The sequence below is a fragment of the Apostichopus japonicus genome, chromosome 4 (assembly GCF_037975245.1).
Source record: "Apostichopus japonicus isolate 1M-3 chromosome 4, ASM3797524v1, whole genome shotgun sequence".
Lineage (NCBI taxonomy): Eukaryota > Metazoa > Echinodermata > Holothuroidea > Aspidochirotida > Stichopodidae > Apostichopus > Apostichopus japonicus.
In genome coordinates, this window is record NC_092564.1 from 23,694,381 (window position 1) to 23,707,394 (window position 13,014).

General features: G+C 37.8%; 1 protein-coding gene across 3 annotated transcripts; it reads left to right on the top strand.

Annotated features, from left to right (window-relative positions):
- The first annotated feature begins 161 nt into the window (after positions 1-161).
- On the top strand, positions 162-12,626 carry LOC139966857 (abl interactor 2-like). 3 transcript variants are annotated; one of them, XM_071970281.1, is made up of 8 exons: positions 163-417; positions 1,271-1,438; positions 2,026-2,320; positions 3,053-3,322; positions 4,500-4,577; positions 7,631-7,858; positions 8,487-8,591; positions 9,620-12,626. In XM_071970281.1, the coding sequence occupies exons 1-8, from the start codon at positions 298-300 to the stop codon at positions 9,781-9,783; spliced, it is 1,428 nt and encodes a 475-aa protein (XP_071826382.1). In that variant the 5' UTR covers positions 163-297; the 3' UTR covers positions 9,784-12,626. The 3 variants fall into 3 exon arrangements, with proteins under 3 accessions (XP_071826384.1, XP_071826382.1, XP_071826383.1); XM_071970283.1 differs by lacking the exon at positions 7,631-7,858 and having other exon boundaries at positions 162-417; XM_071970282.1 differs by lacking the exon at positions 4,500-4,577 and having other exon boundaries at positions 165-417.
- The last annotated feature ends 388 nt before the right edge of the window (positions 12,627-13,014 follow it).

Consider the following 13,014-nt stretch of genomic DNA (forward strand, 5'->3'; position numbering starts at 1 on the left):
GAAAAATAATTTCGCGTCCCGTACCAGTACGGCCATCGTAACTACTACATGCAATCACCGTATAAACACCTAAAGTTGATACATTTGCTATAGCGCCCTCACTTCCAGGGTGATTATCCACAATCTCCGACAAGGAAGAGAAAAGGTAGCTAGGCTTGGTCAGTCTAGCTAATTTGTGTATGTAACCTACGTTAACAAGAATTTTACGTTAGTATAGTGTAAGGATTTCCGTCGAAGTTGGTATCAGACTTTCTACAGTTTTGGAGTGCAAATAAACGGAAATCGTAGGCTTTCATCATGATGTCTACATTGGAAGACCTTCTGGTCAATGAAATTCCAACTGGAAGGCAGGCCTTAATTGATTCACATAATAATCTTCCTCAGGTCGCCAGTTACTGTGAAGAAAACTATGAGAAGGTAACGTAACAGTACACTAACAACAGTAAGGCCTAGTCTAGGGGCCTAGGCTAGTATTAGTAAAGTAAGCTTCCTCAGAATAGGCTATGCATAGCCTAGCTATTTATAACATAGTCCTGCCACCACAACAGTTTGATTAAGACTAAGTAAAGCCCTACAGTTATACCCATAAATCAGTAAACAGAGACATCCTTTACTCAAAGCGAAGCCACTGTGTTGGGTGTGTCAATCCAATTGTTATTGTGTGTATTATTAATTAAGCCTATTGATAGTTGAGGTGTTAAAGTACCGGTAACAGGGAGTAATTTAGTAACTACAGCAATGTTGGAATGCTAGGCTTTACATTTGTAAAGCAATTTACCCATTTTGCTATAGTATTTGCTATGCCATGCCAGGTATATTTCTCCACTTAAAAGTTAATGGATACTGAATTCTCTAATGTTGGTTTTAATTTCCCTTTATAGCAAGCAACCACTTAGTAGGTTGACGCTAGATTTGTACCTGATGTATTTTAACATTAAATTGGTACATGTCTGTGCATCTTCTAGCTCATGCAGTAGGCATTTATACAGTGTCAAGATATTATGCATATATCTGCTGCAGATAGATGTGTAATATAATAATCTCAAACAAACCATGCAAGGTATGCTAAATAACCACAGGAATTTGCATTGTTTAGCTATTCTTTTACAGTTTAGGAGTATTTATTTACTGGTACTTTGTGGATTTTGAGTGTTAACCAATGTTGCCATGTAGTAACAAAGACTGAGTGAGGTAGCCATGGTGTTAAATAATGCTCATTCTTGTACCACTAAAGAGTTCATTTAATTTGATGATGTTGTTGTTCTTGCAGGCAGCGAACAAGAGACAAGCTTTGGAGGAGACTAAGAACTATGTGACTCAGTCCTTGGCCAGTGTGGCCTACCAAATCAACACCCTAGCAACCAGTATGTTAAATATGTTGGACTTACAAGCAACACAGTTATCCAATATGGAGACAAATATCAACCATATAGCACAGGTAAGATCTCACTTATATACACAGATAAAACTCTTGTTTTTCTTTTCCATTGCAAACACAGGTAAATTAGTAAACCATCCTGTTGGCCAAAAGTTTTTCTCTCATCTCCAAATTGGTTGCTTTCTAATTTGTGAATAAAGCCCTGGGTAACCAATCCTTTGGTATGAATTTGTGTGTGTTAGTGTGCATTGCTTTCTCTGTACAAGAAAGTTGTACTATACTTTAATGAACACTTGGTGCAATGGATAGGGTACTGTACGGCTCAGGTTCTCAGCACTGGGGATGATCATAGGGGTTTCTCGGGTGTGTCTTTGAAAATATAGTGAAATATATTACAAGACAAGACAGCCTTACAGTTCCTCCAACGAGTGCTCATAGCTCAACATTATGGTGTGTCACTGTTATAGCAATGCATGTATACCTCATAGGGCTTCATGATTGGTAAACGATGTGAAACTGTATTTGACAGACCATGTTGGAACCGACAAGATATGATAACTATCAAGAGGGCTAGCGCTCCCGTCTGTTATGACTTTTCCGAAATAATTGTCAACTTGTGTTGTTAAATTTTGTTCAATCATTTGCAGACTGTTAGTATTCACAAGGAGAAAGTCGCCCGGCGAGAGATCGGGGTCCTGACGACCAGTAAGAGCTGCCCTCGGACTCACAAGATCGTCGCGCCAAGCAACCAAGAGAAGCAGCAGAAATACAAATCAACTCCAATCGATTACTCCATTCTGGACGACATGGGTCACGGCACCAAGTTAAGTCCGAGTACGAGGCAGCGGGCGCCGAGTAGACGGACCGACTCCATCGGTAGCACCGGGACCAGCGGGAGCGCCGATTTTCCGGTTTCTCTCGGCAGAAATCCTGCGCATGCTGGTATTTTAAACATATTTTCCACTTGAAAATGGTTCTGGTCGTTAATACTTTTTTTTTGGCACCTCTTCACTCCCCTCGTTGAATTGGAACATGGAAAATGGACCGACACGGTCTAAAACCCATCCTTACACACTTGTAGACCGTATGTTGTGGTGCCGGTTCTCACCAGTGTACCTTCATTATCTTCTTTCATTTCTTGACATCTGACTGCAAACTTAATCCAAAAATTTTTGTCTGGTAATTATATTTAGAGTTATGAAGTATTCTGATCAGTTTTTTTCCAATAGAACTAGTTGTGTTTGCTGTTCATGTTGGTTAAATTCTTGCATATATGTCAGAAATCGGAAAGAAAAAAAAAACCCATGTTGACAAAAAGGTGAGACCAAAAGAGGAGTTTTGCCAACCAACAGCAGTGTTGAATTTGATACAAGTGAAGTATTTTTTAGCAGACTTGATGACTTGGTAATTCTTTTACACTTTGCAAATAATTGTGAAATCAAATCTCTACTTCAGACAAACGTGAAAATCGTCGATCAAACTCCCATTTTATAGCTTTCTACAACGATGGAATAAAAAGAAATTAAATTGATTTGAAAATGAAGATGAGCTCTGCAATGGGTGACCTCATACATGGTGATAGATTATTTGTGTAATTCTTTTTCAGTTCTAACGTATTTAACAAATCTGATTTGCCTTGCACTATTTCCATCTCTGTTCTCTCCACTCTTCCAGGTCATTATGACTCCATGTCCAGGAGGAAACCGATGGGTGCACCCCCGCCAGCGCCTCTCCCTCCCGGAGGGTACACCAGTGCCAGACACGATTCGCAGACATCCCTACAAAGTTCCCAGAATTCGCCCCTCCCTCAGAGCAAAGACCGACCCCCTTCCCAGATATCAAACATGGGTGCCCCTCCACCGCCCAGTATGACACCAAACATGGCAGGAATGACAATGTCCAACAATGCTCCACCACCGCCATCTATGACCCAAGACAGCACAAGTAGGTCACGTCCCCATCACACAGGGATGGCTCTTTCAAACCTTTTTTCTTTCTTTGATAAGTCAAACAGTCATTGTGAATTATGTAAATGTGGAAATGCCAATGGAAAACTTGAAAGTTACTTGAAAACTTCCTTAGTTACTTCATAGAGGGTGTTATTCTATAGGCAGGGAAAATGTCTTCAATGACTGTTGATTACATAACACTCAAGTTCCTTCCAGAAATGATGTTTGGTCTTTCAAGCATTTTTATAACTTTCAACTTATGCTGTGAAATCTTAACCGTGGGTCAATTTGCTAAAAAAAAAAGCAGCTTTGGGTTCTTGTGTATAATAAAAAAATATATATATTTATAAAAATTAGCACTATAAGAAAAAACTCTGCTCGAGAAATTTCTCAAAGATCTCTTGACAGACTAATTTTTATCTAACCTTACCGTAAAGGTTTTTATGTTATTTTTTTATGATTTGGTGTTGATCAGCCAGGCCTGTCAAAAGATTCTGCCTGTGCAATATTTAAATCTGTAAAGTTTTGCTGGAAATTGCGTTCACAGAGATCGAATTTGCTAAATTTTTATGTCACTAATCAAGTTTGTTAGTACATAAGTCAATGGAATTCTGTATCCTTCCAAGAGCAGCAGTGGATTGAATCATGGACAAATGTTACATCTTTCAAATTCATTTGCGTTTTGTCTAAAGGAAAGATACCCGTTAGTTCGTTGACCAAACATGCCTGCGGTCTGAACGTAGCTAATTATTATCGCCATAGAAACTAAATCCCGTTATTCCTGGTGTCCCGTATCATCCTGCAATCTATATGCTAATTTTCAAATATTGCAATATTTGGAGAAGTTATGGCAAAGTCTGAAAATCAGACATATACATATATATTTGCTGGCTTTGCATATTCATGAAGGAATCAGCTGAAAATGTTAATATATATATAATTACTGACAATAAAACTTCACTCCATTGTCTGTTATTGTGAACATAACTTCAAGAATCATGGTCCATGACTGGTAGGTAAGATGTGTATTCGGAGATTTTAACAGATATGATAATATTAACACTAACCTTCAGAAGCATTTCATGCATTTCCATCTTTTTCTTTTGTTTTCATAATTTTTTTCCCTTCATTTTTTCATTGTAATATTTGAAAACAAATTAAATCTCTTATAGATGACGAATATGGTATGAATGCATCTATTAGGCAAGCCTCCATACCATGGACGCCCGCATTTTTGCGCGGTTCATTGGGTAAGACTCGAGCCTGATTACTCCAGCACGATTTCTGAATCACTGTCATCATACAGATTGTTTTTTGGGGTTTCATGTATTAAGGAACTAGAAAACTGGTGCTGGGTGTAGTTTGCATGTTAGATGTTTTTAATCTTATCATTAGGAAAAACAATCTAAGCTTCTTCCTCTCCCCACACAGCCTCTCCCTCCCTCCCTCTATCGATTTCTGTCTGTCTGTCTGTCTTTATCTGTACCTCAACAAACATACCTCATTTTCTACATAATTTGAAATGCACTCTCAAGGTTGGGTTGGGTGTTTTTTTTTTTTTCTTTTTCCTAGCAGTTATTTTCATTCTTAACAGAATTGATCTAACTTGATGCCAGTAGAGACATTACAATCATAATACCTGGAATATTGTTAAAGTTATTCAAATTCAGCTGACCTCATCAACCTTTGAAAAAAAGGAATAATTTTAGTCTGATGGATGTGTATTCCAGAAGATATTTGTATGCATCCCACTGTTCCCCCCTCCCCCCCTCCCATATCCATCTTCTTTACGTTAAGTGCTAGTCATTGATGTGCATGGCAGGGCAAACAAAATTTCTAATTTTGCTCAGTGTAACCCTTAGTGTGACATTTGTTAGTATTCCTGTGATAAGTACAAGTCATAAAGTAACTTGAGGGGTAGGTGGATACATATCCTGTTTTTCTCATTTGTCAGTTTATCTGCTTCTGTCCGAACAGATAGTATACCAACTCCCCTTACTTAACGTTGCTGTCAGAAGGCTTACCAACCATTCCCCCTAGCCATTCCCTCCTCACCCCTTTACTGTCCTGTCCCCTGAGGGACCTGAAGTGGGTACCATTTTATTTGTTTTTGCAGATTTCAGAAGCAGACTATTGATAGAGTCGCTATTGCTTTACATTGCCATGGAAACAATAGTAGAACATGCATGGACAGAAATCATAATTCATACATAGTAAAAACAATTGTGCAGCTTCTAACAAAACGCTGTTTAAATAGACTCGCCTCTAACGAGGGATTAAAGAAAGATCCCGACTAGAATTTTTGTTTGTAGATTTAACCTATAGAATCTTAAGTTTAATATCAAAGGCATACTGACCATGCTTTGTAAAGTGATATGCTATTGCCAGAATCGTAAAGGTATATATAATGGCAAAGGAAATTTTAAAAATTTGAAATATCATATTTCTGTTGCTGGTTTCTTTCTTGGGGGGGGGGGGGGGAAGGGAGGTGTTTATTTTTTATTTTTGCTCATCGAATCCTTCAGTTGGGTCATTCTTTTCCTTATTTCAAAATGTTTATATTTTGCTTTTGTTTAAAATAATTGTCAAATCTTAAGCATGTTTTTTTGTAAAAATCCTTCATGTATATATATGACAGGAAAGGATATGTTCAATGTGGCAATCGGAAGAGCTTGATCATGCATATTCATTGGTGCACAGGTGACCATATCTGTATTATCTACAACAGTCTTTCATCTAAAATCTTATCTTATATCCAAGACAGTCTTATCTGTTTTTGTATGTGTCTCTATTGTAGTTTCCCCATTGTAATTGTTTTCATGTTGGTGGCTTTTTGTATTTTTTGGGGTGAGGGGAGGGGAGGGGAGAGGGTGGGGGGAGGATTAAGTATTGGTATTTGTCTGATCGTATGATCCATTGATTACCTCAGCCTCTCATCGTATTGCTAATTAAAATCATAAAATCACCAATCATCAATTTTTTGCATTAGCTAAAAAGCTATTGGCTCTCAAAATAGAAAAGCAGTAATCTTTTTATTTAATGATTTGGTATTATATAGGAAGGTCTTGGGATCTTTTGGGTTTTTAGAAGCATTGTATCAAATATGAGTCATCACAGCCCAGAGAGCTCATGAACTATCCAAATAATTTTTTTAAACTGAAGACAATCTTCAAAAGGTCTTTGATGAATTGATTTTTGTTAAGTTTTAAAGAGTGAAGCCCCATATTGCTGCCAAAACTGAATCACTAAGGACAATGTTAAGTTTTGGTGGTTTCGTCTTTGGAATGATATTTAGCAGCAGAAGGACAGCTGGTTTTGTTTGCAATGGGACTGTCTGCTGTCATGGTTATAATTGAACACAAACATTTGTGAACTGTGGTAAGTTTTACTACAGATGTGTAATATCTCAAGGAAACTCTGTTCCCTGAAGAGGAGAGAAAAGTGGTTAGCGTTAACCTATAACACTTTGATAGCAGATATACCTACTTTTTGGTATAGCATTTGTCATAACGTTTTATTTTGATCAGTCGCAAAAGAACTCAACTGTTAACGTTGCCCATAGATAACACTGTGATAGCAGATATACCTATGTTTAGGTATAGCATTTGTCATAACATTTTATCTTTATCAGTTGCAAAGAGAAAGTTCAACTGGTTAGCCTAGCCACACTTTGATAACACTTTGATAGTGGCTATACCTAATTTTGGGTATAACACTTGGTTATAACTTTTCATGTTTATCAAATGATTTAAACCGATAACTCCACCATTTTGGATCAGAAGAAATTCCCTCTAGATTTCAAAGAAAATGATATACTTCAGATTTGAGTGCTCATTGAGTCAGTGTAGTGTGGAAGTACTCTGGTGTAACTCAGGTCATTTTAGTTAAGGAATCTCAAGTAGCAAAACATGAGAAAACTGAAACTCATTATTTCCATCATTAGTGTACCTCCAGAGTGTAACATAGACTATCCTTGCCTTAGTGAACACACAGAAACAATATTGAATGACTGTTATGAGTTTCTCAGGAATTTTCATTTTAATAAGTAGTCTTGATCAATTTTCTTTCCAATTTATTGGTTCAGATCTTTCTGCCATTTTTTGTAAAAAAAATTATATTTTTTTAAATTTAATTTCATATTTTTTTGCCTTCTTCCTCTGGCTCACCTATCACAGATACTAACAATTTTAGTCATATTTTTTTTTAATTTAAATTTTTTATATTTTGACAATTTTTTTTGTTGTGTTTCAAGGTTGCATGTGGTTAATACTAACATGAGCCCCATTGTCTCCTCTTTGAAAAGGTCCAATGCCTCATATGGGTGCACCACCTCCCCCTACACCACCACCTGCACAGCAATTCGTGGGGACACCACCACCACCCGCTGCAGACGAGCTCCCTCCCCCAGCACAGAGTCCCTTCTCCTCCCAGCTGAACCAGGCGCTGCATATGAGAGGAGGCGCAGGGGACATAGGTAGCCCTGATTCACAAGTAGAACTACCCCCTCCTCCAGTCGATTATGAGCAGGAAGGTAAGTAAACGAAGGACTGGATTTTGCTGACCATTTATGAAGATATGTAGCCAGCTATAATGCCTGTCATGCAAGAGGTTAAAGATCGAGCTTACAGTGTGTAGCTGGGTCTTTGTGGTGTGGATGTCGATAAACTGCATCGGAAAAGATAATGCAAAATGGAAATGAGGAAAATGTAGTACCAGTACACTGACCAACATACAAATAGTACAAGTGGTTCTTCAGGAGGTGTGTGGGGTGGGGGGGGGGTGGAATTGGAAGTTGGAGGGTTACATTAGGGGACTTACCTGAGGGACCTTATGTATTAAAGCCTTAATACAATTAGATGTCGGTGAAGTGAGATGTCGGTGTGATGTCGTTGATGTGGTGTCGGTGTGATGTCGGTGAAGTAACGGATGAGATAGGTGCTGCCCTCTGTCTGATGTTACTGAGCATGTGTTGACGAATCCTTCCGCAGTCATGACAAAAACACCTAAAGTCATTTCTTGAATTTTTTTATAAGGAAACATTTCAATAATTTTGCATTAAGTAGTTCAGTCTCCTTCAAATGAGTTACCTACTGTACACAAAAGTTACAGTTGACGTTGCCTCTCCTCTCAGTCATGTGTTTCGTTTTGATTTAAAACAGATTTCATGGCACCACCTCCACCTGTGGATGACACCATGCCTCCCCCTCCTGAATTCCTACAGACCGATGAACCCTCTTGGGTTCCTGGTAGTTTTGTTGAAAAAGGTTTGTAAAAGTCCCCGTTTTTGCTTTCCTTTATACAAAGCGACTAAATCCAGAGGGCCCAACTTACTGTATCTCTTTCAATGCATTCTGGTTCCCTATGTACAGTCACATTAATTTGTACAATTTTGTGCAGCTACTGCTTATAGCCACGTTGCGTAACAATGAGCAAATTAACAATGTTAAGTCCTTAACCATGTTACAGCCACTGGTGTCTTGGTTTGTATGTTTGTGCTTTGTGGATGGTACAAATCGAGACATGAATGCTTGTACATACTCTTACCCTGCCACTGCTTAATATTCATGTTGATGAGAGCATCGCATAGCCTGTGGCCTGTATATGTAATACTGTGTATAAGCTTGAAGTAACACTGTCCCTTGTACATGTAAGATATACCACAGAGAGGCTGGTATTGTTCCTTGTGATAGTGCACATTTCTGTCTCAGATTGCACATTTAAACAAGTTACAAAAATAGATGATATTGTAGTTAACCGCACTTCATTACACTCTATGGCCAATGTTAAACGTCATCAGCAGTAGTAGTACTTAAAAGAACCCTTAATTATCCATCAGATTCCCGTATAGTAAGTACCAAGCAATGCTGTACTGTGTAATGTACTGACTTATACCTGTGTGATAATAAAAATTTTCTCCTGTTCGTAGGTTTTTTTTTTTTAAATTTGAGGTTGGGAGGGGTTGATTCTTTTCATTCTTCCCTCATTCTGTATTTATTTATTTACCTGTATTTCAGGGACTTGCATTTTACAAGTTTCATTGTTAACCCCTCTTTTAAGAAACTGTGCAATTGTATCTTCATATTTTCTAATTCCTCATGCATTTGTTATTTTGTTGTATAAATCTTTACTTTCAATCAATTTGATTTTTCTATTTGTAAAAATTCATCACATTTAGACTTATTCAAGTCCTCAATGCATCATGTCCTTTAATGCATTGATGGGCGAGTTTTTCTTCTTTTGTCTTTTCATGCTAATTATTCCTAATCATTCTTTTGTCTTTCAACCTTCACAGTTATTGCCATCTTTGACTACGAAGCCACCAGAGATGACGAACTGACATTCGCGGAGGGCTCCCTCATCTACGTCCTCCAGAAAAACCCGGACGGTTGGTACGAAGGTGTTATGAATGGATATACGGGGCTCTTCCCCGGTAACTATGTGGAACTCTGCCCGTAGGATAACCACTTCACATTCACCAGATACAAATTTTTCTACGATAGAGCGAACTATATTTATGGTTATGTTTAGGGTGTGCTGACGCAGACCGGGTTGTTTTTTTCTTTTTCCGGTGGCCATTTCTCACTATGCTAGTTGCGGCTATGAAGTAAACTGCTACCTCTTTCACTGTCATGAAAGAACCCTCCAGTCTCAGATTAAGTCACTGTGTGATACAGAGCCATTTTCTTTCTTCAAGAAAGCAGAATTTTTGTTATTTTTCGTAGGATTTACCCAGATAACTGTTGATTTCTTTGAGCTGTTTAGTCAACCATGTTTTCATTACGTGTGTTTTATTTGATTCCTCAGAGACCCTTAGTGTGCCAATAGTATGTGGCATTAGTTCAATACAGCACACACACTGTGTGTTTGACATCGGCCATTGAGCAGGTTGGATAACTCCCACACATAACACTGACTAATAAACCCAGCTACACTTTATTTGTTCATAATTTGAATACATGTTATCTTTCTCAAGTAACAATCCCTTGTAATGGTGTTTCAAAGAAGCTTTGTCATAACACAATGCTTAATTACTGCAACTCTACCTCAGAGAATAATGGAGTATTTTATATAATAATAATAATAATAATCAGCAGTTATTTTTACGACGCTTAAGCGACCACAAATGTGGGAGAAACCCGCAAGGGCTTATGGATTACAACTTACACGTCGGGTGGCTTCCAAATGTTCCAGTCAACAATTTAACTCAAATTTGGAATCTTTTAAATTTAGAAAGTCATTTCAGATGGGAAAACCGTAGATTGCTCTTGGATGAAAAACCCACCTTCCTATGACCCGGCCGGGAATCGAACCCCGAACCTCCCGATTGCTAAGCCTCATTGCTTCAAATGCCACCGCCTTTATCCACTCGGCCACAGCAATGCTGGCAGTGCTTGTACAAAAATTCCAAGTTTCTAAAATATTGTATGAACCACAAAATGTCGTTAAAACTATCAGTTAGTAACTATAGGCACCTGGTTCAGCTGGCAAATGTGTCGTTTATAGGCAAATATTAAAGTTAATCTTATATATATATTTATAACAATTTCTTAAACTCATTATTGGTATATGTTTTGGGTGAACTTTTTTCCACTTGTTTCTTTAATACAGAATCCGATGCTTACATTAGCTGGTTTACAATGTGAAACATTTAAAAAAAAATTAATTATGTGAATTAATTCTCCTTTGTAAGTTTTATATTATTTTGTTGTCTTCCCCCTTTTTCTTTGGGCTCAATGTCAAAGGAAATCTATTTTAATTTCCTGATTTATGTCTGTGGCCTATGGAAATATTTTACTTCCAAACTGGGTATTTTTCAGCTGTGTAAAAATTGGACAAATCAGCATTGTTTAATCATTTATGTCATTAACCATTTTTTTCTAAATTTAGTAGTTTCAACTGCTGCCACTACAAATCCCCTATAATGTTCAATATAAAAATTTTGACTAAAATATTTCCCCCCAAAATACAAATTTTATATCCCGTATAAATAATATTAGACTGTAAATACTTAACGTAAGAATTTTTTATACGGTGAGGATGAGCAAACCAGTGGTGGATCAATGAAATACATGTCAACAAATATTGTTTGCAACTATTAAGGTACTTCCATTTTATAAATTCAAAGTCAGATGACATGCCATGCATGCACATGTTAGTAATTTTTCCATCTCCATTTTAGTACAACATTTTAGATCAATTAAATTTGGTTATCATCTGCTGTATTTTGCAGTTATGTACAATGTGAGTCGACTTATGACCACATTCAGGGGTACAGAAACTTGACCCAAAGAAAGAAAAAAATAATTAACACCAAGTGACTACTGTTATAATTGCAAGTAACTGATTTGTCTGTGGTTTCCTTACTGTCGGAAAACACAAAACCACGGTTATGATTATTTTCTGTGACTGTAATGTGTGGGCACCGAGATGTGTCAACCATGGTTATTTTTCTGTGTAGCAGATGGAACAAAGATATCATTAAATGCAGCATCGCCATCTTTCCTCTTCAGTTTTTTCCATTAATTTTTGGTACAGATGATAATCGTAACCTATGCAATCATGATGGCGTGTGTGTATTGTGTGTGAGTGCGTTTGTGATGCCCAGCTTGTAAACACGATATCCCAAGAAGGGAAGGTCAGACCAATTTTATATTTGATGTGTAGAAGTACCACATTGAGTACAAGAAGCCTAGGTCAAAGGCCATTTGGGGTCACCAGGGGTCAAAGTGTGTAAAACTTGTAAACACGATATCTCAAGAAGAAAAGTTTGGGTGGACCTCATATTTAGAGTGTAGAAGTACCATATGAAGTACAAGAAGCCTGTGGTTTTTGGTGGAGGTCAAAGGTCATTTGGGATCACCAGGGGTCAAGTTGTGAAAACCCTGTAAACACGATAACGCAAGATGAGAAATCATGGGCAGACCTCATATTTAGTGTGTAGGAGTACCACATTGTGTAAAAGAAGCCTATTGTTTTTGATGGTCGGCAAAGATCATTTGAGGTCACCAGGGGTCAAATTGTGAAAACCTTGTAATCACGATATCTCAATCTGGAATTTATTTATACTGAATATTTATTAGGGTAAGGGTGGTGATTGAACTAGAGAAAATTGCTGCCACTGAACAGATTTGGCATGAAAAAGATCCAAGTTCATGTTCAAAATATCCTTCATTAGCCTTATATTAGAAGCAAATGTAATCCTTCTCATACAACTATCTGCATGTAATGAATGGTTAGAAGTACTTAATTCACCTGCTATGGAATGGTTTGTTCTAAATAAATAAAGTGGATGTAGTTATTGATTACATGTATTGAATTTTTTAGAAAAATCTTGTTTGATGAGTTTTCTGCAAGCTGCTAAACAAGGTAGGATATATTTTGAGGAAAAGAAAGCAGTAGTTGGGACTGAACCAGGGACCTTCTGCTGCCAAAACTTTTTCTCTACCACTAGACCATTAGGTGGGAGAAAGCTTTAGCTTGCTTTTCAAATATTTAAAGATCCAGTTGTTTGGACTTAAAAGAGTTTTTGTAAAACATTTTCTCCACTGATACTTGTCAGGCTACTTGGGAACCTTGTCAGGGGGAGGGGTGCCGGCAAATTCCCTTGGCCGCTTGGGAACCTTGTCAGGGGGTAGGGGTGCCGGCGATTTCCCTTGGCCGCTTTGGAACCTTGTCAGGGGGACGGGT

Bases quoted from the DNA above. Each gene is read 5' to 3' on its own strand.
- LOC139966857 (XM_071970281.1), top strand. From the start codon at position 298: ATGATGTCTACATTGGAAGACCTTCTGGTCAATGAAATTCCAACTGGA. The intron at 2,321-3,052 runs GTATTTTAAACA...CCACTCTTCCAG, and splicing joins CAGAAATCCTGCGCATGCTG to GTCATTATGACTCCATGTCC. The intron at 4,578-7,630 runs GTAAGACTCGAG...CTCTTTGAAAAG, and splicing joins ATTTTTGCGCGGTTCATTGG to GTCCAATGCCTCATATGGGT.